Raw genomic sequence first — 27870 nt, 5'->3', positions numbered from 1 at the left:
ATATATCATTAAACAAATATATATTTTTTACCAACTACGCAATATTAATAGGTATAATGGGAGCTGGAAGGGGGTAATAAAGTAATATAGCACCTTTCTCAATAATTCACAATGATAACTTTTTTTTTTTTTGGTCAGTTTATTTGTCGTAATCTTCGGTTGTAAATTATACACACGCATCATTGTCCTATATAGTATGGTTGAATAGAAAAACTTGAACTATAAACTTGGTGGATTGAAATCCATTAAAATTATTTTATTTATTTTATTAGTTATACGGGCTTAGCCCTTTTGCAGACATTACAATACATATATATTTTTATATCAGAAATTTTACAATAAGAAAAAAGTAAATTAAATCTATACAGCTTACATTAATATAAATTACATTTATCAGATGGCAATAGTCAATAATAACTTATGTTGAATATATACATTAAAAATTTAGTAAATCGTCGAAAGAAGGCTCAACATTGGCAAACGACATTATTAGGCGCCTTAAAGGCTCATTAGCCATAAAGTCGGTGGTGGCGTGCGGGACATAGAAGATGGCTTTTGAGTGGGATGCACGGGATGAAACTTTAATGGAGATTTTAGAGAGAAGGACCGAAGAATCTATAGGTATTATTGTTTAAGAGACCCGTGAGGAATTTAATACCAGCGACACGGCGACGTTCGGCCAAGTAGGCCATACCTAGATGAGTAGCAATCGGTGTATACGTAGCTATGAGGTGCACTGTGCACAAGGTATTTTAAGTATATGACTAGCATAGGATAGGAATTGGCGCCGAACACGCTCAAGTTGCCTTGGATTATCTGCAGTATGATGGTCCCATACTACGGTCCCACATGTTCTAAAATGGGGCGCACAGGCGCACAGAAAAGTGTTTTTAATGACCATTCAAGCCGAAAGTCTTTTATTAATCGGATGTCGACAATATTAAGAGTTTTCAAAACTTTACAACACACGTAGGTACTCGATGTGAGCAGTTGGCCCAAGACTGCAGCTTAGCTTGAAGCCAAGATCCATTAATGAAGTATGGGGACATTATAGGAGAACGGGATCTAGTGAATAAGGTCATAATTTTGCATTTATCGAGATTATGTGATAAACCTAAAGTGTTGTTTGTTATCTATCAATTGTAGGACCTATACTCGAACACGGATGATGGAAAACGGTTATCTGAGTTAAAATTATTATCTATGTAACATTTTACACGCTTAATATATAACATATCTACCGTCAATATGTATATTTTTAATACGAGTGGCGATTTAACGTGTATTTAGGTATAATATATTTTACTAAAACTGCACGACAAGAGTTTTAGATGAACAGTTTTTGAATTTCGCAAGTCATAATGACTACACTGAACTACCTTTAGGTTTTGTAAGCTATTATTGCATATTATCGTTGTTGTAAAAATACTTTTAAGGTACCATTTTAAGCGTTGGTCAACATAATTATACTCCAACGAGGAATATTAAGAACGTGATTTTATGATAAAATGTCTTTGCTTTTATAATATTATTTCATTATGTTACTACGTTTCATGTTTGGATGATAATTTATTCTTCTACGCCTATAAACTTAAGCGCATTCAGTTCTCTTAAAAAATATTTGATCTATATTATAGTTTAGGTCGTGTAAGATATAGGTCGTGTCGATTTTTTTTAACAATAATTAATCATAGTTACTAACCTAAAACCTACAATATACCTACGTATTTAGAAAAATCAATTTTCAACTCTGATGATGATTGAGCTTAATTTTTTTATAGACTTGGTTATGTGGATAAATGTATTTTCTATAAGTGCTTATGGGTGTTGAAATTTAAATTTCAAATAATTTTTATTAACTATACTACGGCCGTTTCAATTATTCGATCATATTTTGCTATATGCAAGAAGTCAAGACGAATCAAATAGGACGAGGCCAAAATCATTCTCTATCTAGACAAGGTAAGAAATTACATTTAATTAGCATGTTAATGTGATTCCTCGGCGATGAACCTATTTTATAGCCTATTAATAATTCCTATTTTGGCAATGTAGATCGCTTTGTTCGTGACAGCGGAAATTAGCATTTTCATATAATAGCCCTTGATATATTATTACATTTTCAGTTCAATGAAAAATCGATCGACATTGTTACCATAAAAAATTTCAAGTTCATATTCATAATATAATGTGTAGTTAGCATAATTAGTAATGTAGATAGTTTGAAGCTAAACTCTATCATATAGGTAACTGATATTTTTTCTAATTATATTCTTTAATTTAATTTCCATTCTTTAAAAATATTATGTAAGTAATGAAGAAGTTGTTGTTAATTTGATTCGATAAGTAGATATATACCGAAAAGTTATTAAAAGACAACTAGTATTATTTATTTAATCGCAAAAAATTCAAATCATTATCCCATGCTTTGCGTGTATTAAAATTTAAAATATAATATCATGTCTTAATGATGACAATTATTTAAAATTTGAGAGAAATTAAAGGGGTTCTTAAGGACGGAACGGGATATAAGTACTGGAGTGTTAAAATTATGATGGTCACTAATACAGGTTCAACGCACATTTAAATGTTGGTATTGGTATATGTAAATAAATATAATTTCATAAGATCTTACCTATATATCTTTGCGTACCTATTTGCATAAATTTCAACCTCTATACCAAATCACCAAAGTCGTATAATATTATCACCTACCTGCACATTATTTTATTTCGAAAAACTCTTGCATAATCCATATATAGGTATATAGTACATACTACATACTGTGTACGTTTAATAAACAATTACAAAGTGTTGGTTGATTGATGATTACTATCAATTATTATCAATATTATATTATTATAAATATTGTAGTAATTATAACATTATAAATTATAATATTAGGTGCGATCGCATCATTGGTGACGGCAATGCGCTTTGCCACTGACATATACGTTGTAGCTATACGTCCTGAACTATTTAGTCAATCAAATTTGATTGTAAATAATAATTATATTTATCAGCGTATCGCTATAACAGTGTTTGTATTAATAGTTAAATGATCTGTACGTGTACAGAATATCGTAAATTTATGTTCCGTTTAGTTCGCACTTACGACGTCATGCTACTGCACCTACACATGTCACATATACATTATACAATATGTAGGGTCATATGAATTATGAATACGTATGGGTAGGTAGAATTATATTATAAACACGAATATGGAATAAGCGTTGACCAAATAACTATACAGATGTCTTAGACATTGACACGATAAATTTTAAAATTTTAATTTTTTCTTTAAGTAGTGCTGGTGCAAAACGTGTGGTTATTAAATGATAACCGCGGGACACATTCTATTATGATTTTTGAACTTGTCTACAAAAATTTTAATATGTTTAATGTCAATTAGGTTTTAGGTACAATACATACCAGCTACCTATATAAATTAATACTTTCACAGAAGGTGCCAGCAATTATACTACTTGATATCATTTAAATAAACTGCGCTACGCGCCACTACGATTTGCTAATACACTGATAGAACTTTTTTTTTTTTTTATCTAAGTGCTGTAGAAACTTATGTACTATATATTTATTTAAATGCAATTTTAAAAAATCAGTCAATATTCAATCGATTCACAAAATGTGACTAGACTTCTAAACAACAAGCAAAATGTATAATTCTAACCGAGAAGTCCGCCAAAAACCGGTTATCAGTTTTTTATGCATAATATGTATCTGTTGAAAACGAAAAAAGTTCGATTCCTGTTCTCGATAATTATTATTGTTTAGGACTGGAGTACCTACCTAATAGCACACAAATGTAACAATTTCGTTGCATTTACACATCAATAAAAAAAAAATGTTCTAATCTTTATATTATACGCAATTGCATGCCATAATAAATTAACATATACCTTCAATTATTTTGTAAATAAATATTAAGTTCATTATGTAATTTTAAAAAATGTGCATTCTATATGTCACAGCATCATAGTATTAGGTTCAAGTATATTAATATGACAGTACAAATATTAATTATTATTATAGCAAAAATACTATCTATCTATACTCTATACTCTATAGTCATCTATACATTATTCAGTTGATTTTTATAAAATTATAAATGATTCAAGTTGGAAAAAAGGCGGGAATTCGCAGTATTTTGTCGGAAGACTTGAATCCGGAGAACAACAGTCTTTTACAATAACTCAAAATTAGATAAATTATTGTAAACAATGAAAATATAAATAAAAAGTAAATAATAATGCAAACTAGTATAGGTAATACTAGGTACAATTGTTTAAAGTATAGGTATGTAAAAAAAAACTAATTGCCATCGAGATTAAATAAATAGTAAATAAAATCGTAAATAATTGTTTTCGGATCATTGCAGCGATACAATAATACCTATAATATTTTATACTTAAAGTCAATGATTTTAAATTATTTAACTGCCTAAACACATAAAACAAATTATGTAGATGCCATTTAAGTAGGTAGCGTGAAATTAGTAAAATAAATATTTCCTCAATTGTGGAATCATAGATATTTTTTTGGGTTAAGTCAAAAAATTGCATGTTAAAAATAACATATATGTATTTTATAAACAGTTCATTGTGGACAGTTTAACTAAATCCAATACATTTGAATAATAATAATCAGTTATGGATGTATTGTTTGCCTTTAATAAAAAAAAAAAAAAATAAATAAATAATTTAACTATAAAAATGTTAAACCAGGAAGACAAAAAAGCAGTAAACTTAAGGACAGGACAACCGGACAATCAAGTGATGATCAATATTGTTATACTTGGTTGTCATGAATAGCAATTTTATAATAACATCGAACTCGTTTCATATTTACTGGTTACTCGGTTACCGGTCAAGTTCATTGCATATTGTTTTCATAAGCAGTAGGTACCTATACTTACTATAACGAGTTCCCACGTGTACGATTTTAATTTAAATATGAATGTTGTTTCACTTAGTATGTACCTATATTTTATATTTCAACGATTATAACTAACCTAACCGGGTTGTCGTTTATTTTCATTTATTATCAAACCAATATTGGTACTTAAGTGTTGCGTATAATATAAAAATGAAATAAATTAATACAATACGTCATTATGTATTTTTCAAGGTATTCACTACTCAATATAATATGGTGACTAAATTAACTGAAACAAAACTACAAAAGATAATATTAACTATAGGTTTTTATTAAATTGACTATCTGCAGATACTCTTCAAATAAATACATAGTTAATGATTGGAGTCAAACTTCCTCTATATTTATGGAAATTATAAAATATTTTTATTTTTTTTATACATATTGTACCTATATAGTCTAATTTATACGTTGTACAAATGTACAATGGACGTTTGTTATTTAAATACTGTTTAATTTGTATCGAAATGTATTTTAACGATACACTTATACCGTTAAACATATATTCCTAGAATGCCCCACTTACCATAACGCCAGATCAAGAGCAAACATAAACACCTCCTCACTCAAAGACGCACTCGGACCAGGACAAGAAAAAAACATAGTAAACTTCATCAAGATGGCCGACCTTACAACCAACATATAAGACAAGAATCAAAGACAGCACATCACAACTATCAAATCTCCATTATATTATAAATTAAACACGTAAACCATTGTAGGCTAATAAACATTTGTATTTGAAGCCTTTAATTAATAATAAAAAAAAAAAAATTTAATTGTTATCCAGTAGATTGTATACAATAAGTAGTATTATCATACTGTATATTAGCTATATAGTTACTCATTTATAAAGAAATTGAAAACGCAGAGATGACATATTTTCAATATTGTTTGTTGTGTGACAGTTGGTAATATTAGCTATAGTACCTAATACGATTATGTACACAATTCTTGTCTTTATGGCAGTCGAGATATGCGATCTGTTGACGATATACGTTTATGAGTGCTTTGTGTTATAATATATTATTATTATTATCATTCACTGTATTAAATTTTGTTTATTAATTTAACTTAAAACTTGTCTGGATTACTTTATAAATCTATTTTTCTTAACAGTTTTAGGTATATGTAAGTGGTATTGATGATTACAAATTGAATCTTCTTCGGTCCTTGTGATTGTGGTTGAAATTTGATTTACCTAAATTTTGTAAATAGGTTGATAAGTATAAATTATCACAGGAATAATTATACATGAAATTAATATAGAGTGTATTTACTTATATAGACTACCTATATTATGTATTTCAAAAGATAGTAACCTAAAACAAATTTGAAAATATTCAAAGATTAAAAAGGCGGGTAAGTCGTGTATGTCGCTCTGCTGTACAGTAGGTTACAAGTGGGTTACTGTAATGGATGGAATTAAATTTGAATCCAATGATATTCTATCATTGTATACGAAAAACGATTCTGAGCGAAGACGGTTTATCTGTCTAGGATATATTATAGATTATTAAAAATTTTCAAATCTTAGATTTAAAAAGAAAAATTATTATGAAATTCTAGTTTAATAAATAATTTGCGAATTTTCGTGATTTTCTGGTTTTTACATATGTTGTCAAAATTCAAAGATTATAATACGCCTCCTTTGTAATACGAGGCCCGTGGATACAATTTTTTTGGAGACCTTATATCTGTAATTTAAATTTCTAAACATTGGGCTGTTTATTTGTATGCAATAAATAATATATATATATATGATATACATGATATTGATATCATATATTTATAGTAAATTAATAATTTATTGAATTATAATAATGGAAAGAGTAATAATAATATTTTATTTACAGTGAAAATGATTTTTTTCTGCCACGGTTTTGAGCAAACGTCTTCATCAATAACGATAATAATAATATGTAGTGATTCTCGATGGAGGTATAAAAATATTAAATGCGAGTCAAGGAAAACAGTCAAGCCTCCGTTAAAAATATTAATAAAATGTATAATATATTATAATAAGTGTCAACCGCGTCCACAATATAAATATATAATATAACATAACGATATGCGAACACGGTATAATAATAAGATTGTCAATACACGATATATTTAATAAAGTAATATGACAACTCACGTGATTGTACTAACTACTTTTTATAAAATTTTAAATTATAAGGTCATTTAATTTTCTTTAAAATTTAATATATTATGTAGATGAAATATATATATATATGTCCAAAACCATTAGTTTTAATGATTAATATTAAATTTCTAGTATTAACGTAACACCAATGACGACAATGATTATATACGAATCACAATATTTAATGTTGTCTTTCAATGCAAAATAATTGTAAAACTACTTACCTAAGTAACTTGGAAGTTGTTTCTGACACCAAACACCGTCAAAGGTCAAACACTCAATAACACCACCCTTATATTGAAATCGTTAGAATGAAATGATAAAAATAATTTCTTTCTTGGGCCGTAGACCGTAGTATATAATCTATTTCTATAATTTAGTATACCAGCTATTAAAGGCTCCACTCTGAGTTACCGTGTATCACCGGGCGTCAGTCGTTTCCGCCAAAAAACTCGATTTTCGTTTCCGCCAATCATCGTTTCCGCCAAAACGAAAAAGGTTAGATTTTCATTTCCACCAAATCTATTTTTACCTACCTATCAACCTATCTAAATTATAGTTTGAGAATCATTTAGAGTTACCCAGGGGCCACCACGAGGAGGCGGTTCTCATTGACCTCCAAAAAATTGTTTGACTTAATTTTTTGATTAAAACTAAAAAAACTGAATTTGAATTAAATTAAGTTGATCTTTATTAAATTTGTGTTACACTATATGTATATATAAATATATAGTAAATCAATTATTTTTGATAGGTCTATACTTCTATACTTCTATAATTAATTATTAATTATTATTTTGAATAATTGTTGCATACCTTTTTTTAAATATTATTTTTGAAATTGTTTTATTATTGTATTCGTCTATTGCGTTTGTTGTACTCATCAATCGTTTTTTTTTTTTATATTACATCTTCATTTTTAAAAATGTATTAATATGTGGATGTGATTTATAAAATTGTTCATTAAAATGTGCATGAAAGTACACGTAATTTCGTCCAAGTTTTTGCCACAGTACTGACAGTCGACCGATCCGATTACAGAACTATCCGATCTCTATTGATATATCCACACGTAATATAGATTAAATCGATTTATATTTATTCCTAACAATGTAGGTATTTCTACGTTTAAAATCAAATATCGATAGCACTACAGATAGACCAGGGGTTCTCAAACTTCAGCTCAATAATATAGGTAGAAATAGATTTGGCGGAAACGAAAATCGAGTTTTTTGGCGGAAACGATGACCGCCCGTATCACCGCCGCATGCCCGCATATCACAATAAGATATGACAATATTATTATTCAAATTAATAATAGTGACTACTAAATACTATGGTGTATGAAGTATGATTAACCATATACACGTTTAGTAATCACTTATCAGTATACTGTGTATTATTTCAGTATTCAATGATTTTATTTACTTGTCCCGAAATTTTTTTTAAAAAGTACATAATTTTGCTGCGAGGCGCTGAGGCCCCTTTCACGATGAGGCCCACGGAACATCCCGCATTCAATCATATGTAGTTCCGCCACTGAAATATTATATACTATACATCAGTGGTGGACAAACTTTTTTTAACTCGGGCCATAAAAAAAAAATTTTACCGCGAGCCATAACATTTTTTTTTACTTTTAAGTCATCAGAATTTTAGGTATAGGTATATAATTTTATATTTAATGACGTTTTTATTGTACTTAATAATTTTAATGACTTTATTTAATACTTAACTTAATAATTACTATAAATGAAAGAAAATTAAATCGGCTTACATTTCAAAAAATATTTTTAAATAAATTATATTATTAAATTAAATTATATATTATATTATTAAATTACATTGTAACAACAAAAACGCTACGATATGGCGATACGGGATTAAATATGAAGAATGTATACTGTAGATTTTTAATCTTTTTTTTACGTAAATGTAAAATATTATACTTCTTTCGCGGGCCAGATATTAAATGATGGCGGGCCGTAGTTTGGCCACCACTGCCATACATGATAAAAAAAATTTAAAAAATATATATATATATATATTATTTATAATATAATCTGTGCTTCTGCCAATAAGCTCAATCCACGCAGGTAAAGGTTACCTATTGCTTGTCATTACTGATAACTGATAAGTAATCATAATAAGCTACAATAGTTGTAGGATTGGAACTTGGAACAATAGAAATGATTGGTTTCATAGCAACCATCAATCATAAACATATTAAGCACGTTTAAAATGTGTTTGGTTTAAACAATATAATATTATAGGTATGTGGTTGATATCGACGGGGTTTTAAGAAATAAGAATTATACCTAATATTTTCCTTGGCATCCACCATGTGGTAATGAAAAAAAAAATGGTTCCAATGAGTTAGGTATTTGAACTTGGCATATTGTTTGAATAATATATTAATATCTCACAGAACTATTTAATGTCGCTGCCCGCGTTGTGATGTACTATATTTGTCGACAAAAAAGGACATACATTTGTAGGTGCTACCATGGCAACCAATAGGTATACATAGCGTCATAGCCAGAATGCCTGAAACGCATGGCTTGACACAAAATTATACATTCAGAATTCAGATTGTTACTAACTAACAATTTCGAAGCGTTGCTCTTACCTACTAAATTGTCCTCGGTGAAAAATAATGACGTCTACTTCTCAGAGGTATGTACTTACCTACACTAATACTTAATAAGTTCAATTATTGTATGTATATAATAATATTGTACGCTTATTCGTTATGTTACCACCAATGATATAATTTAGGTAATAATTAAATATGATGTAAGTGTCAAGTCAACAAAATAAGTATTTAATAAAAATATGATAGTATAATAACGTAGAGAAGAAGTAATCATCACTCGTATTAAATTAGGTCACTCTCACCTAAACACATGCTTACCTTATCAAAAAGGATCCAGCGCCTAGCGCCTATGTGTGAAACATGAAATGTAACCTTAAAAATAGAGCATAATATTGTCATCATCTGCCCCAAATTCACTGAAGCTCGTATTAAGATACTCAAAAACCCTCCTCATTCGCTCTACCAAGCTTTCAAAGACGAGAACACAGTTTCAATCTGTACATTTTTCCACAATATAAACCTAAGCTATTCACTATAAATAATATATTATTACTTGTATCAAAATTAAATGTATATAAATTTAATTTGTCTGAATGTGTAAAATTGTTTAAATTTAAGCTAAAAGTTAAAATCCTGTGTAATTTATAATATATATATAATAATAACAATAAAAAAAATATATAATATTATATTATATTATTATAAATTATAACATATATTATGTTATGTATATTACACGTGTTTATCTGGAATTATTATATTACGTCACATAGGCGTGCTAACGGAGGCCGGAGGGGGAAGAGTGAGGCCTATTTAATAATTTAATATGAATATTGAATACAAATGATTATATTACTCATATCTGTCTAACTAAGATCATCTAAGCATAATATAATAATAATATGATAATAATAATATAATATAATATAATATGATTTCACGCTCACAGTATTATTATTATCTATATAATGGCTATAAAAGGCTAGACACAATGATATAAAATATTGTTAAATAGGTACACCATTGTCCGAGTATTTTATCTAGGTATATAATATTATGTTAGGTAATACATTAATATTTTATTAGTCAACATAGCACGGGTACCTACGAAGTTTCTGCTACCGGAAATATCGTTACTTTTATTGATTAAAGACAATATGATTATAATACGTTGATTATCTTGTTTATATATTTGAGGTATATTTGAGGTATTTGATGTATAATATTATTATAATATAATATGTTTGATACATTGCGTATACGAAATCAATTAAAATTTAATTGGACACTAATAAGTAATAAAGATAATTTGAAAATAAATGACGATTTCTGTTTCAAACAAAGCTCTAAATTTTAATATATTATAATATCATGTATACTTAAATCTAAAATCTACAAAATATTATACATTATTATTATGTTTGATGAAACATAATTAAAAACCTAGTGGAAGGGGAGAATTGCCTCGTAAAGACCGCCATGTTTATTTCTAGGCATAGCCTGTGTAGGTATATTGTGTAAGTAGGTACCTATAGATTAAATAGGTAGTAAACATATCACTGTCAAAAAAGAAGATAATAATTTAGATACCTAACTAACTATTAAGAGGTACCTAACGACGAATCACTACAATTATCATAATTAATTTACCCATCTTTAAATTATATATATATATATATATAATATTAGCATTTTAATTCGTAGATGAAGTGTTTGTTTACGGTGGCAACTAATTTATTAGGGGAATTAATACACACGATTATCACTTTTTCCTACATTTATTTGTATTTTAAATGATTAAACGTTGTGTGATCACATTACCATTTACCGTACGGTTTAAATTTCAGTAGTTGGCAACGAAACATTTTAAAATAACACGTGTCAATTATGCACATTGGGCAGGTAGATACTACGCGTATAATAACCTGCAGTGAAAAAAATAGGTACATTTTGTCTAACTATATTAAATATAAAATATTATACCTAGTTATGGTATAGAATTTATACATATCTAATAATATTCATGATCCTAAAAAATAGTTATCAGTTTAATAATGGTCAATTTTTCCTTCGTTTTATGATAAGAAAAACTACTACAAAAACCTCTTTGTAACTAATGGCCTTTGTTGTCGATGTTATTTTTTGCGATCAATAAAAAAAAAAAAAACAAAACTACTACAAAGATAGAATATATGAATTTCCAGTCAAAAAAAAAAAAAAAATGTTTGAACAATATTTTAACCATTATATATTATAATATTACAATATTACATAATTATTTTTTTATTGAAATATAATATGTATTATTATTTTTTATACGATGCGTTTTAATTTTTTTAAAATTGATTTATATTTATCTATACTCTAAGATACGTGTTTAAAGAAGGTCAGTAAGTATTAATTGGTTGGATGGTCTGGACCACGATTATATGATAATTATAATTTTTGGTCTTGATACAGTAACTCATAAAGTATTATATGGATATAATCAATTGTAATCTTAAATATAAATATACAAATCGAATAAAAAAACATAAAATAAATAAGTAAATGTATTACACAATAAAATATTTTATATCATTGTTTTGAATCAATTTATTTTAAGTATCCGTTTATTGTTGTTGAGTTTTTAATTGCATTAGTGTAAGGAATTTTTTCATTAAATTTAATTGAATATTAAAATTGTAACATGAAAAAATGCTGTACAAAAAAGTACGTAAATTGGTATTATCTTCTGTAAATATAACCTAACAGTATAAAAAATTAAATTCCAAATGTATTAAAACTAATTAACTATATCGGTGGTTATTGTTTCCGCTATATATTGTTGTAAAAAATTTAACAAATAATACTTTAAAAACTGCATTTTATCTAGTTTGTACTTTAAAAGTGAGATTCTTTTTTTGTCACATAATATATGTTACATACCGTTAAAAAAATATAATATATTATCACCTATTAACATTCTAGAATGAAGGAGCACTTTTTATATCCAATTATATATTACTTACTTCTGAACATTAAAAAAAAAATCCAACTCTAAAACTGTATTATGTATTATTATTTATTGTTCATTGAAAATATATTTATATACCTAATATACAATTTATACTAATATACGTTGTAATATCATTATTAGAAATGGTCAAACCATACTCGAATTGGCTATGTCTTCAAAGAGTATTACATCCGACATGGCACCCGTAGAGAGAACTTTGTTAGTAATTGGGAGTAAAAATGCGGTAAGTCATCATGCATAATTTATACATAATACATAGGTCTAATGATGTCTACAATAAAACAATAGTATAATTATAATCAGCTAATAAAATATTCGAAACAAACAAATCTGCATAATGAAATTGAAAAAAAATCTGCATGTTGTGTGCATGGAGTTAAGACGTTAAGCATATATTAAGATTAGCAGTACATTAAGTGAATCAATGTGGAAAAATGAATGGACTATGATATTAAAGCTATATTGAAGAAAATAAAAACAATTTTACAATACACTACATTAATAATAAATTACAACATATTATATAAATTATTTTTACGGTATTTTATTTACTATTATGTAAGCTATTATTTAATTTATATTAGAAACTATAAAAATATTAAAAATGTAATTGTAAAATTGTCAAAAACTAATGGCCTATGTTGCCGAAGCTAAAATGGTCAATAAAAAAATAAAAAATATTAAAATATTAAATAGTCCTAGTTTGTGTGATTTTTTTTTTTTAATTACCGTTTATTACAGCATTATTGTAAATAATATTATTTTATGTAAACATCATAAAACGATGTACACGTAAGTATCTTATACTAAATCTTTGTTCAATCTTGATAAAGGATGTAAAATTGTAAACTCCCATTTTTTAAAGACTAAATTTTTGAGATTTATTGTACTACTTTTGTATACCATGCGGGGATATAAACTTTAATTTTTCAAATGAGATCCCTGTTTGTTATTGTAAATTATTTAGTGTATTTTTTTTTTGTTTTTTTTTTTTGAAAATGTTGATATCACTAATTTTTAAAGGATCATTTTTATGAATTAAAAATTTTGATAGGTGCTTATAAATATAAATTAAAAAAAAGCGGGAAAGTGGATATCGCTCTGCTGTACAGTAGGTTACAAGTGGGTTACTGTAATGGATGGAATTAAATTTGAATCAAATGATATTATATCATTGTTTACGAAAAATGACTCTAAGCGGAAACGGTTTATCTGTCTAAGATATATTATAGATCATTGAAAATTTTCAAATCTTAGATTTAAAAAGACAATTTTTTATGAATTTCTGGCTTAAAATAATTTGCGAATTTTCGTGATTTTTACGTAAGTTATCAAAATTAAAATTTGAATGCTTGTAAAAAAAATCGTGCCTATATATTTTTAATATTTTTTAACTGCTATTGTTACAATGTGTTAGAAGCCTTGTATGAAAATTTCAAGCTATTCTACTCAACAAATAAATTTTTATCGATATTTATAGAAAAAAAACTAAAAAAGTTTAAAAATTAAAATGTCAGTAAACAGCTCAAAACAAATCTAAATATTTTGAAAATCGTATCAAATATAGAAAATGTCTATATAAACATTCGGTGATAATTTCATGTATCTATGTTCATTTGTTTTAAAGTTACATCAAAAACCAAAATCGATTTTGTCGAAAACTGATTGTGCGTAAAATTTCCCTTAATTTTTAGTTTGTTTTTCTCGATTATTTAGAAAAGTATTAATAATTTTTTACTTTTGACCCCCCAAAGTACCAACTAGATTCTCTTTCTGATCGAACCAGGTACTAAAGTAAAAAAATCGAAGCACTTTTACTGCCCCAAAACGTGATGATAGACACAAAAAAAAAAAAATAAAAATAAAAACACTCATCATGGTAAAATCAATAAATTCATCGCTCCGCTCAGAATCTAAAAGTTTAAATTACCTTACCCTTATATATTCCGTATATATTATCATGAACCGAGTATTCTAAAAAATTAATCGTTTTAATTTTGATTTTAATATGTCAAAATTGTCCACTTGCAGATAATTTGCATAATAAAATAAGAGTTATCTATTAATAAACATAATATGCTACTTCCACGGCTACACAAGTTGTTATTACACTTTTTAAGAAGCTCGAAAAGTCTAAAAAATTGAAAAAAATTGTTATTAATTATATTTGAAAATTCCAAAAATCAGACTTTGAAATTTGAATAATAGAATTATTTAATCATCCTGTATAATTAATAATATTATTTTATCCTTGTTTATACCGATTGGTAAAATAATGGATCATAGATTTTGGTAATATTTTAGTTTGAAACATATGACTTATACAATGTTACACTATAGTTTCATAATAATAAGGATGAAACATGAAACAATATATTATTATATACCTAGGTTTTTAAACACATTTGGTTCATATTTCTGCATAACTTAAACACTGATAAACAAACTTTTATATTTTGTTCTACTTAATATTATAAAAAGTGTAATAATAGATTTTATAAATTTAAGTTGGGCACTTTTTTATATATTTATTAATATTGTACTATTATTATACATTCCGAAATAGTAATACAGCGTTAAGCTAATATTGTAATATAATATTATAATAAAATGTTGTCGTAATTTAAAATCATTTAATTTATGCAAATTTTTTGATAAGATGAACATATTTATTAGTGTACCTATTTAATTATTATTCTTGATTCTTAAACAATACATAAAGTAAATTTTGTTGTTTTAAGAAATTTAATACAGACCTGTATTTTAAGGAGTATAATATAGGCAATTTCTTAATGTAGTACCTAAGTGATTATTTATGATGTGTCAATAAATTTAGGTAATAAGTAGCAATTAAGCAATGTATGTAAGCAATTAATGTAAATTTAAAAAAATGTAACGCCGACTAATAACCTCGCTGTTGATGCCGTATACAATTAATCATAAAAAAAATTAATAAAATGATGCACCACTTTAATAATGTAAAAGAAATAGCGGAAAACTCTCGTACATTCTGCTAGCTTGATACTGGTCAAAAATGCACCACAAAAATATTAATTATTTTGTTAGTTTTTTTTTGTCTAGAAGTATCATTGTTTGTCTGTCTAATTAATTTATATATTCATTCGATACGATTTCAGAAAACTTATATTTCATCATTAAGATTCATCATAAGATTTAATAATAGAAAACGACCTTCTTACATTTTCAAATATTTTTTTTAGTTCAATATTTAGCAGTTTAAAAATGTCGTTTGTGAAATGAAGTACTATGTTTCAGATAATTTATCCGAATACTAAAATTGTTTGTACGATATCGAATCCATTTTATTTAATTTTGATCAAATTATTATTATTTTTTTTATATTTGTAAAAACAATAATAATATGAGTACACAACGTAAAACATTTTATAAATGTAATTTTATTTTAATAAATGATTCTATTTTTTCAGAATTCAGGAATCCTTAAATTTTATATTAAAAATAATAATAATAATATATATGACTTTATTTGGAAAATGTTATGATATGGTAGAAATCTCATATTAGAGATACCTAGTGATCTTAAATTTACAATTTATAAGTCACAGTACTAGTTCCACTTGAGTCATCTGGTTGGATTCCCGGTTAGTTCTGGTATGGCAAGGTCCCTGATGAGCTGGTTGGGGTTGGATTGTAGTTTTGCTTGTAAGCGTTTGTCGTATAGTTTAACAGTTTTGTTGACGGAGCAGATTTTTAGATCAGATTTTATTGTATTGTTGGAGATATACCAAGGTGCTCCACTGCTCCAGTGATTATACGACAGCAGATATTCTGGAAAGCTTCGATAGTTTATCTTATTTGACGTTTTAGCAGAACCCTATACACTATACTACTACTCCGTACACCCTGGTCTTAGAGTGGTGGTTATGGAGAGTTTTATATTGTTTAAGTAAATTTTATATTTTTTTAAATAATAATTCATTGAAGAAATTGCATTGTTTTTGCAGGGTAAAACTTCATTAATATATTCATTTTTTGACAAAAATGAAAAACCAAAACCCACACTGGCCCTGGAATATTCATTCGCAAGAAGATCTGGAAAAAGCTTAGTAAGTATTGTTTGTTATTATTATCGTTATTCGTTTCTAAAGTCTAATAAAATACCTATATTGGGTATTTAGCTTTAACACAAGTAAATAATGTCAGACAGATACGGATTAAGTATTTTTTTTTTTTTATTATTAATAAAAGCCTCGGCATCTAGAGATTTATGGAGTTACATTGGAATGAAGTTGCCTAATATTAATGGATTAAGTATTGTTTAAAAGTCTATTATAGAAACCTATTCAGAATATATCGCTCCTAATCTCTCCGCTGTTTCCACGCTGTTAATAATTTTTTTTAAATAAGCTATTTAATTTTTTTAATTTTCTTTGATATTATATAGGTTTTATTTTTATATATGTAATACAATTACATAATCTAATTTAATAGTACTCGTGTTAATATTAATATTATATATTTTATTTTCTGCGAGCATTGAAGTAACTAACTTACTAAACATAACCGTACATAAGTGTACCTATAGAAAGTAGAAATGATTTATCATGTGATGTCTAAAGGTACGTGAAGTCGAATACACGTAAAACCAATGTTTGATGTAGTTAAAATCAATTAAAATTGTACCTTAGTAAACTGATTAGGTTTCTGCCGCTTCGGCAATCGGCTTTATATAGTAATTCATATTTTAACTGTTAATCAGCATTTTATTCAAAAGGATGCAATAATATAATTAGTTGTATAAAGTATAAGAGGTATATTTAGTATTAAATATAATACTGACTAAGAACTCATACTATTGTGAGTATTGGAAGCACTGAAACGGATTTTACTGATACATTCTCTAAGTAGATATTCAAAAAAAAAAAAAAAAAATAGAGGTTAAATATACATCGGTCCAGTGTCCAGTTGTTAGTTAGTCATTCGAAATGATTCATATAATAATAATATACTATTATGATAAAGGAAGGTTTAACCTTAGATCTACAGTACCTGTATATATTTAACAAAATTAATGATTAATGAATAAATCCATAAAGATAACCAGAGACGAGAGTCCAGATTGCATTTTATAATTTACACTTTTGATACAAAAAAAAAAACTGTTGGAATAAAAAAAGTTCCACTTCAGGCTCTCATCCTATAGCCACGCCCACGCGCAGTTCTCATATTCTGACATCACTTATCAAATTATTGACAATTACTTTAGAGCGAACTTTAAAATTCTATAGCAAAAATTTAATAAAAATTACAAGTACTATCTATATTAGTAGAAGCCAAACAGCGCGGCGGTTCGCGTTTTTACTTTTGTCGGAAATGAGCTATGTCCGTTTCAATTACATTTTAAATCTACGCCTATTTAAGGCACCCAACTGTTCTCCGTGAAAACCGCTCCGACAATATATCAAATTGTTGAAATTATTTATCTTATTTACTGTGTGGTTAGATGCAGCCGGGCAAGTTATTGATGACTATGTAGTAAAATCGTTTTAGCTTATCATTATATTTTAATTCCGTGAACAACAAGAAAATTCTTATAGACTGCGGAAAACTGAAAAAGTAAATTTCTAATTAGAATATAACAATTTTTTTTTATGTTTCAGACAAAGGATATTTGTCACGTTTGGGAATTGGGTGGTGGCTTAGTTTTCAAAGATCTATTATCCGTGATAGTACAAAAAACGAGAGGCCGACGTTTGAGCGTTGTGTTAGTATTGGATCTCTCAAAGCCGGATATTCTTTGGAATACCATGGAAATGATATTAGAAGAAATAAAGACACATTTGGAAAATGTACCAGAGATTGAAGAGTATAATCAGATTAATGTTAAAAATGTTGAGGTTTGTTTGATTTATAAAATACGTAAATGTATTACTCTTGCGTAATCTACGTTGACGTTTCGCGCAAAAGTATACTGTAACAGAAGTTTTTGTGTTCATTTTAGGATAAAAAGCTTATGTCTCCACTGCCCATACCACTAATGATCGTTGGAAGTAAATACGACGTATTTCAAGTATGTGTATGAATATAAATTAATGTTTTTAATTTATACAAAACACCAATAATAACTAATAGGTATCTGTTATTGTTCATCAAACGTATATAAATACTTTTTGTAAGGTGTACCTTTTTTTGTATGTGCTTATAAAGATATTTACGACCTGTACAATAAAACAACAGATAAATTCGTAAATTCGGCGCATAGTAAATAATGAAAGCTTCAAATAAATAATTTGCTGAGGAACTGAGGACGCTGATAACGATCGGTACCTCAGAAGGTGAAGCCACCTCGATTTTTATAATTGATAAAATTATAATTTCATAGCTATAATACCGACAAGTGATTAATTAAAAAAATATAATATATAATCTATTACACAAGATGATACATTGTGTAACGTGAAATTAACTTGTCGTGGTGCTGAATAAGTTACCTATCTTGTGATAAACGGCGTAACACTTTAGTTGAAAAAAATAACACAAGTAATAATAATATAATATAATAATTAGCGTTCCGTTATTATTGCACTGAATTGTGTCGCTTTTTGACCGATTAAAATTTTGTTTTTTGAAATTTTATACTAACGTTAATAAATAATTATTTTAATAGGTTATATTAAAATTTCAACAAATATTCGTATTAGATTCTGAACGTAGTGAATATATTGATTTTACGGTCATATGTGATTTATAAGATATTATTTTCGGGCCTGAAGATATTTTTTCTAGTCTAAAATCTACTCTGATCGTCAACTTTGAAGGCTCTTGGAAATAAATTTAATCTAGTTGGTATTTTTGAGTGGTCAAAAATAAAAATTATCAATACTTAAGAAAATACTTAAGATTTGTTGAAATTTGAAAATAATTATCGAAACAACTGTTCGGAATAGAATTTGGGTTTCCTCACTATTTAAAATAGAACTTTGATTTTTCAATTTCAAACTGCTGACAACTTGATTTAATTTTCTACCAAGAAACCTCCATTGAAGTTGATGATTGGTGGATTTTTCTTCTAGAAAAAGTCCCTTCAAATACGCACACACAAAACACAAAAAAAAGCCCACATTGTTGTAAAATTATTACTTAAGAAATTTTAAATGTCAAAAAATAACTGTAATGAATAATATTGCCTAATTGATAATTTATGAATTGATAATTGTTTAACTTAACTTCACTATATGCTGATATGTATTTATTAATATGACTGTTATTTAAGGGTATAGCCAGTTCCCGCCAAAAGTATATCTTTCTCTTTTATATCAATTCAATTTTCCGTTAAATTATAAATTTGTTGATATCCTTTTTTGACAAATTTATTTTTGCAAGGTATCTTACAACTTCTGTCTTCTGAAATCATAGTCGTAATTCATGGTTCATATAATGTATATCTATATGTATTAGGTACACAGATTATTATTTTCTACATTGTTTTGTCAATTAAGGTCATATATTATACTGATGGGAAATGTATTAATAATAAATACTAATAAGTATTAAAAAAGTTACAATAAGTATCCATATTTTTAGTATACATTAACTATGGTAAGAAAACGTTGCACTATTATGACTTATGAGGAACCTTGTATTCGAGAGTAATTTTTTTGCTCATAAACAAATTTTTCTATTTAATTTAATAATTTTAGTATTTTTGTCTGTGTATTCGTCTAATCAATTATCTGCGCTCAATATCAACAACTATCATTCAATATTATTCAAAAATGCTATCCTATAAGTTTTTAATGTGGCTGAAAGGGGTCGTATCCACCAATTTATGGTTGAAGGTTAGGAAATGTGTTACTTCCATTATTTGATATTTTAGGTATTTAAATAAAATAATACGGTGTAGTTAAAATAAAAATAATAATGTAACTAGCCTGCAATGGGTAAATTGTTCGTTACTGCAAAGTTCCAAGTTAGATGAAGGTATCGGTTGTCGAACAATATAGCTAATGATTAAAATGGAGCAATTGATAATTCACATTTTAATTTAACTTTAAAATTTACGGTATTAGATAATAATAAAAATTAGTTATGCATGAACGTAGATATATGTAGGTAGTTTATCATTCGTGAGGTTGGTCATAACGAATAGATATATTTAAATATTATGAATCGGCTTTATTTGCTAATTATTGTTTTAATGAACAATTGATCTTGTTATATATAGAATTTCGAACCTGCTAAAAAACGCGTGCTATGCCAATGTTTACGATACGTGGCACACACTTACGGAGCCTCGTTGATTTTCTATGGTGTAAACGACGCAGTTCTTGTGAAGATATCCAAAGAGATGATGTCACATTACGGGTTTGGAACACCTTATCCGTAAGTGAGCTTGCATTACCTTCAAGTTTTGTCGTACACGTTTATCGTTTTGTTATTATTTCAGAAAGAACCATGTTTATGATTCAAATAAACCACTCTTAGTGCCCGCAGGTTCCGATTGTTTTGATAAAATAGACAACCTCAACGAAGCTGGAAGTATTAGGTCAATGCATAAGTACAAGAGCGTATTTGCTTCTAACTTTAAACAGGTTAATGACTATATAAATTCGTCTTATGTTATAATGGGTTAAATAACTGTGGGAATACAAAAGAGAATCATTTTAACACAGAAAAAACGATTAAATTTCGCCGTCTATACATATTACTCACGCCTGATACCTATTAAACTAAGTAAATTCTGGGTTGTTATATATTTTTGAATAACTTATTTTCACACGTTGATTTCTGGTTTAGATGCCTTCCAAATGAAATCTTGTCTGCTGTGGTTTTTCTCTGCTGCAGATTGGAGGTGCATCGTCATGGGCGGATAGGCCTACCGGGCAACCGGGCATTTCCCAGTGGGCCCCCCCTTCGTATTCTGTAATGGGACAAACTCGAGTTGGGTCCTAGATTTCAAAAACAGCACGAGTTGGGTCCCGGTATATTTTTTGAGGTACATGAGTTGGGTCCCGGTATATTTTTTGGGGCACATGAGTTGGGTCCCGGTATATTTTATGCAAAGGTGGGCAAGTTAATGAAAATAGTTTAATACAATTAATAAAAATAAAGTTAAGATGTAAAATAAAATAAACTTAACTCAGTAAAAAATTGTATTAATTTTATTTTCCAAGTCATAATATTCATAAGTCATAAATTGCATGAGTGAGTATTTTGGTTTGTATAAACATTTACCAAGTTAAACTTTACTGATGTAAACATAAAACTTAAAATTATTATTATGGTACATAGTGTACATACTACATTATTACTATTTTCTATAGAAAGTTATAGGCCACATCAATACAATAATGATAATTAACTATAAAAAGCTTCAGTTAAAACAATACACAATTAACTGAATCAGTTTATAAGTTAAAAACAAAAATAAATAACTAGTTTCAGTTAAAAAGTTTAAAAAAATAACTTTTTAACTGAACTTTAACTTTTTAACAAGTTAATGCTCACCATTGATTTTATAGAGTACATGAGTTGGGACTAGCCTATTTGTGTTACCCAGGAGACACCACGTGGAGGTTGGCTAGAATTTCTCCCAAAAATTTTGTTTTTTGTTATGTTAAGGTAACGGTCGGATGTAAAAATTATTAATAATTAGATTAATTTAAAAAAATAAAAAATATTATATATTATTTAGTAATAAATATTTGTATGCTAGGGAATAAATTTAAACGACACATCTTTTACAAAATTAAACCGGTTCAATTTTCCACTAGTAAAAGAAAGCATCTTGTCTATGGTCATATATATATATTATTAGATGGACATCGTCCATCATTGATTGCATCGTGTTATACGTCTTGTTAAAATAATATACCAGGGGTATCCACAACGAGGCTCGCGAGCCGCATGCGGCTCTTAAATCAATTTCGTGAGGCTCTTGAACCAAACTTAGACTAAAATTAAAAATAAATAAATGTTCCTTCATTTGTTTTAAAATGAAAAATGTATCTTTAATTTATAAATATTGTTTTACAATGTGTGGCTCACCTCGAATTAACTTTATAAATTTGCGGCTCCCAAAGTTAAGGTTAGTGGCCACCCATGTAATATACAATATATTCAGTGCCAGTGGAAGGCGTGTGCGACCGGCACTGACAATAATTACCGCGGACCCAACTCGTGTTTTTTTTAACGGATCAAATATCTCGGGACCCAACTCGCGTTTTCCCCGGTAATGGGACCCTTTAATATCATATATATATATATATATATATATTATTAAATTCTTTTTCATGTGGGGCCCCTTTTTAAAATTTTCCGGTAGGCCAAAAATGGCCTATCCGCCCATGTGCATCGTGTTTACAACATAAAGCAATATAACATAAGATTTTATAATTTAATAAAATAAAATAATACTTTCTTATTCCTATTATACTTTTTGATTTTTGAAGTTTGTTTTAACTTTTTCAGATCACTTATAATAATATATCAAAACAATGTATAAGTTTATATATATTATGATATTATATTCATATATTTATAAAATCATTATACACAATATTACAATATGAAATGGATGAGTAAATAGTTTGTTGAAAGTTGAGGTAATAGTGGCCGTTATATTACTAACTATAAGTTGATTGTAAATTGTTTTCTACAATATTACATAAATCCACATTATGCTCATAGGCGCACATAGGGTGTGAATTTAGGGGGTGCTGAAATAATTTATAGCACACAGACCCGTGGGGAGCGAAGCCCCCCACTACACCAGCCTAATACTATAATAATTGCATTGCAATAATTATAAATTTTATTAAAAATAAAAATAAATATTTTGTAATTATATTACAAGTTATAATAACATGTAATCATTAATTATTAATGTTAGACAAGATTTAATTTTCTGTTTGATATTGCAAATGTTTGCAATATAATTCCCCCCTCTATTTTATTGGTAAGATCACTCTCAATGCTAAGCGTAGATAGCTTGGTAAATCTTTCTATCTTTCTTGGCCCATATTGATGCGTAACCAGTTTTTCAATCTATGCATAGCTGAGAAGGAGCGTTCACACGTTGACGAAGAAATTGAAATTGTTATTCCCAATAGCTTACAGACATTTGGAAACGAACTTTTATAACATTGATTTTTCATGCATTCATATATAAAGCTGACTGGTAGACTATTCATTAAAACCATCATTTCTGCTGATAAACTAACTGTTGATATTTTCAAAATATCCTGATATACATAGACAGATTTATATAATAATATTTCAAAAGATATGACTATGTAATAAATATTTTAAATAGTTTATGCGGTGCTAATTTTAAACCTGGGAGTGCTAAGCACCCCCAAGCACCCCCCTATGTGCGCCTATGATTATGCTGTGCGTATTTTGCCATAAGAATGTTAAACATTGTTTATGAAAATATTATAATGTTCTGTGCAACTGCAGAAGGTTATTGTTTGAATGCAGACGCAGAGTTTTCCTATTAAAATAAAAGTGAAGGTATTAAAGGCGTTTAACTGGTTTCTTGATTTCCACATTAATAATTTAAGCTACAGTCCGTGCGCTCAAATGATACATTATTGAAATGGTATAATCAACAAGTTTTATAAAAAAAAAATAGCATTCCTATACAGCTGTTATAAAATTGTGACGCACGCATAATTCTAATCTGGAAGGTATACCGATGATTTTAAAATTGAAGGTTAAGATGTAAGTACAGTTGTTATCGTATAAAGTTGATTTATTATAAGAAATATAATGTAATATTGTGATTAAATAAATAACAAATTAGTTACATACAACTATCAAAATGTAAAAAAGCAGAAAAATTATGCAACCAATTTGCTGTAGTTACTGTAGGTGTTGAGTGGTACCTCGACATCTCGTAATCTAATAAGTCCTTACTGATTAAAATCCTGAGTTAAAACAATAAATAATTCAAACTCTAGTCATTCGTATAAATATCTACTTTCGTCAAAATTTGAACTTCAAATGCTTATAAAAAAAAATCGAGCTTACTTCGTGGACTTCTTTTGTCTTTCTCGAAAAAATAATATATTATAATTAAAGATACTATACATGTTCAATATTTTATAGTTATATTTGTACTTAATTTACATTTTGTTTTGAAATATTTAGTATCAAAATATATTAGTTTGGGAAACTTATCGATCACATTATAAAAAGGACCAAAGGATTTACCAATAAACAATATTATTCCAAATATTTTAATAATGTTGTGGTTTTATTTAAAATTTAGTAATATATATATTATATATACATATAAATAAACGTCAACCATCTGACACTGACACAAAATTATCGCTTTGTAATAAATATAATTGGGGTAGAGCTATAATCATGTATAATACAATAAATTAATAAATAATAAGTATACTTATCTTAAACGTGATTTCTTAATATAAATAAAAATATTTTTCATATATAGTTTGTTTATTTGATTCATTATTTAAGTGTTTATCAAATATATGTTACTCATCTATGTCGATTTATTTATTTCAGCCCTTAAATTATTTTTATATTTACAGATGCCGTTAGAATCTAGCACACGTGCATCAAGTATACATAATACAGATCCATTGAACGATCCTAATTACGCAGACCCGTTGATAGACGAATCGTTGAAAAAAAAACAAGAGGTTTGTGATAAAAATATTTCCACAAATCAATGTATAATATTAATCAGAGTCGGGATGATTTTTATGTAAAAATACTTATTCGAATAATATGTACTACCTGCTCGAATAAAAATGTTTTGATTGGTTTTTTTAAAATCGTTTTAAAAATAATTTGGTTGGATATTTGAAAATAGTTCCGTTACATTTTTATTCGAACAATACTAAGAATATATTCGAATTTTTTTCATATAAGTATAAACATACTAGAATGAAATTCCCTACTCAGATATTATTATACAATAATATTGCTGTAAATCAGAAAGGTTTTTGTGATTAAAAAATTAATGATTTAGGAGCTTAAGCTGTTCGTGGACAATTACGAAAAGTTTTTGAACACTGAAAATACTAAAAACACTTCGTAACAGGGATGAAACGTACAAAAAATTAAACAAAACAAGAAAGACGTAGGTACTATAGATACGTAAGTGTACACATAATTATCATACATAAAATAATACAATTTACAGAATATAATTTAACATAATATCGATTACATTCAATTGAAATCGACGTGATAAAAATCGATGGAATAAATAAAAATATAATTATCATAAAATAATATTGGTAGCGTTATGTTAATCATATTATTATTATACCTATTCATCGGACCAGCGATCGTTTAAATAATATGTAAGTACGAGTCATCGTTGTTACAATATTACCATTATAAACACCTGGTAGGCACTACTGTACGGTGCCTAAGTCGAATCAATATAAGTACCTACCTACGCACAGCCGATGACGTGACCTGAGCCTGAACACTATAATATTATGTATAAAATACAACGGCGATAACGAAGAAACGGATAAGTAGACTGCGCGGCGAGTTCTTCGTGCCGCCGCCTTCGCCGTCGGGGAATCACTAGCCTCGCAGGAACTTCTTGAAGTATAGTGGTATCTTGCGGAGCGACTTGTTCATCATCCTTAGCTTGATGATGTAGTACGCGGCCAGCCTGAAGAACAGGCCGAACAGTGCCAGCCCGATAAACTGGTTGGTGATCGACCGGCCGCTCATTCCCAGGTCCCGGAGCAGCAGTTCCGGACTTTTGTAGTGGCAGTAAAGGTCGTTTTTGTAGCAGTTCATGTCTGCGCGTCCGTCTCCGAACAGCGAAGTGCACACGCCGACCAGCGCGTACCTCAGGAAGCTAGTGGCCATCAGCGACTCCATGATTGGCTCGATGGCCAGCCCGTAGCCCATCCCGTAAACGGCCAGTGCGAGCATCGGCGCCAGCAGTGCGGGCGTCATCACGGCGCCGGTCTGCAAGTGGCGCGTATGTAACAACAATAAAGTTTGTTCATAATTTATTAATACGTTTTGTTCACAATTTATTGATACGTTTTCCATAAAAATTTATTTCTTGTGCTGTCGACTCCCTTACCCTTCTTTCATCTGAACCTCTAAAAGCCCTCCCCCTCCCATCCGTATAAGTCACGTCTTTCTTACCCCTTCGCTATCCCGCACCATCCTTAACGAACCATGGCCTGAATTAACCTTTAGTGCAATGTATGTCCACTGCTAATTCAGAGTCACCTCCGTTTCCTCTATTTTTACTCAAATTAAATTATAATTTTTTCGGCTAAACGTCTTTTTATATATTTTTTACTTCTAAATGTTGTATTAAATTATTTTATTTGCATTTAATTGTTGTTTTATATTTGTATTCTCTTTTCTATATCCTCTGTAAATTTGAATATTCCTATAGCGTTAGAATACTAAATGATGTAATTGGGTGGCCCGTACTCCCGTAGTAATTAAAATAAATAAGTTTTATCCTAATGAGAATCACCCTTTTTTTCTGTAAAATATTAAGAAGATGACTGATGAAAAATGATTTATGCGTAAAAAGTGTAATTACCAAACATTATAATATACCTTATTGTTATTTTACATTGATTATTGATCATATTATATTATGAGAAAAATCATAGACATTTTAATATCAAAAGATCGTTAAAAGCGATATTCTATTTGATACGATTTCGGTTTTTCTTTTTTCAAATAATAATTTTGAAACAATAAATTATAGGTACATATGATAAGTATGTGTTAAATATTCATAATTTTTACTTACGGAATTTTTTACAGATGACCCGATGAGAACGCCTAATCCTTCGGACGTGTAACCAGTAAATAGTCCTATCGCCATAAACTGACTGAATCTAATCCATTCTATTGGTTGTGCAGACATAAAGTATACAATTACAAGGAATAACGATCCAAATAATATCTGAAAAGAAGTATACAAAATCCCAATGTAAATTAGAAATATAAAACTAATATTTTAAAACATTAGTATTTTAAAATAAGTTTGTTAAAAATATTTACTTACCATACTTGGTAATGATGTAATTGTGGATGCAAAGATGTATGATTTGAGACTATACCAATGGTTAAAGTATTCTCGCCGTAATAGCTTGACTTCCGACGGAACTGTAATATGGAATGATTAAA

At 28.1% G+C, this 27870-nt stretch overlaps 2 protein-coding genes and 1 long non-coding RNA gene across 4 annotated transcripts in view; 2 read left to right on the top strand and 1 right to left on the bottom strand.

Moving 5' to 3' along the window:
* The first annotated feature begins 1307 nt into the window (after positions 1 to 1307).
* On the top strand, positions 1308 to 6039 carry LOC149056346 (uncharacterized). The gene is made up of 2 exons (XR_016191468.1): positions 1308 to 1962; positions 5472 to 6039. It is a non-coding gene; the product is annotated as an uncharacterized LOC149056346 (long non-coding RNA).
* Positions 6040 to 9635: 3596 nt separating this feature from the next.
* LOC107163277 (cytoplasmic dynein 2 light intermediate chain 1) lies at positions 9636 to 27060 on the top strand. Of its 2 annotated transcripts, XM_015510617.2 has the most exons (8): positions 9636 to 9784; positions 12844 to 12946; positions 16710 to 16811; positions 18366 to 18602; positions 18707 to 18775; positions 20930 to 21087; positions 21152 to 21296; positions 25269 to 27060. In XM_015510617.2, exons 1-8 carry the CDS (start codon positions 9765 to 9767, stop codon positions 25446 to 25448), a joined length of 1014 nt encoding a protein of 337 aa, XP_015366103.2. In that variant the 5' UTR covers positions 9636 to 9764; the 3' UTR covers positions 25449 to 27060. The 2 variants fall into 2 exon arrangements, with proteins under 2 accessions (XP_015366103.2, XP_089082294.1); XM_089226168.1 differs by lacking the exons at positions 9636 to 9784; positions 25269 to 27060 and adding an exon at positions 12264 to 12416 and having other exon boundaries at positions 21152 to 21831.
* Positions 24944 to 27870, bottom strand: part of LOC107163461 (ATP-binding cassette sub-family G member 1-like) — a 25058-nt gene continuing 22131 nt past the window's right edge. Inside the window, exons 9-11 of the mRNA XM_015510913.2 lie at positions 27749 to 27849; positions 27491 to 27646; positions 24944 to 26676 (exon numbers count right to left, since the gene is read on the bottom strand). Coding sequence (XP_015366399.1) covers positions 26281 to 26676; positions 27491 to 27646; positions 27749 to 27849 — 653 coding nt within the window. The 3' untranslated portion in view covers positions 24944 to 26280. The remainder of the gene's footprint in view (positions 26677 to 27490; positions 27647 to 27748; positions 27850 to 27870) is intronic.

The sequence above is a fragment of the Diuraphis noxia genome, unplaced genomic scaffold, assembly GCF_037042655.1.
Source record: "Diuraphis noxia isolate RWA-SAM2 unplaced genomic scaffold, SU_Dnox_SAM2 contig0004, whole genome shotgun sequence".
In the NCBI taxonomy this organism is placed as follows: domain Eukaryota; kingdom Metazoa; phylum Arthropoda; class Insecta; order Hemiptera; family Aphididae; genus Diuraphis; species Diuraphis noxia.
The sequence above is the reverse complement of the archived record's forward strand: the minus strand, read 5'-3'. Positions and strand labels throughout refer to the sequence as shown.

Coding starts and splice junctions, on each gene's coding strand:
- LOC107163277 (XM_015510617.2), top strand. CDS start 9,765: ATGACGTCTACTTCTCAGAG. Junction 9,785..12,843: donor ATGACGTCTACTTCTCAGAG/GTATGTACTTAC, acceptor TATCATTATTAG/AAATGGTCAAACCATACTCG. Junction 21,297..25,268: donor TTGCTTCTAACTTTAAACAG/GTTAATGACTAT, acceptor TTATATTTACAG/ATGCCGTTAGAATCTAGCAC.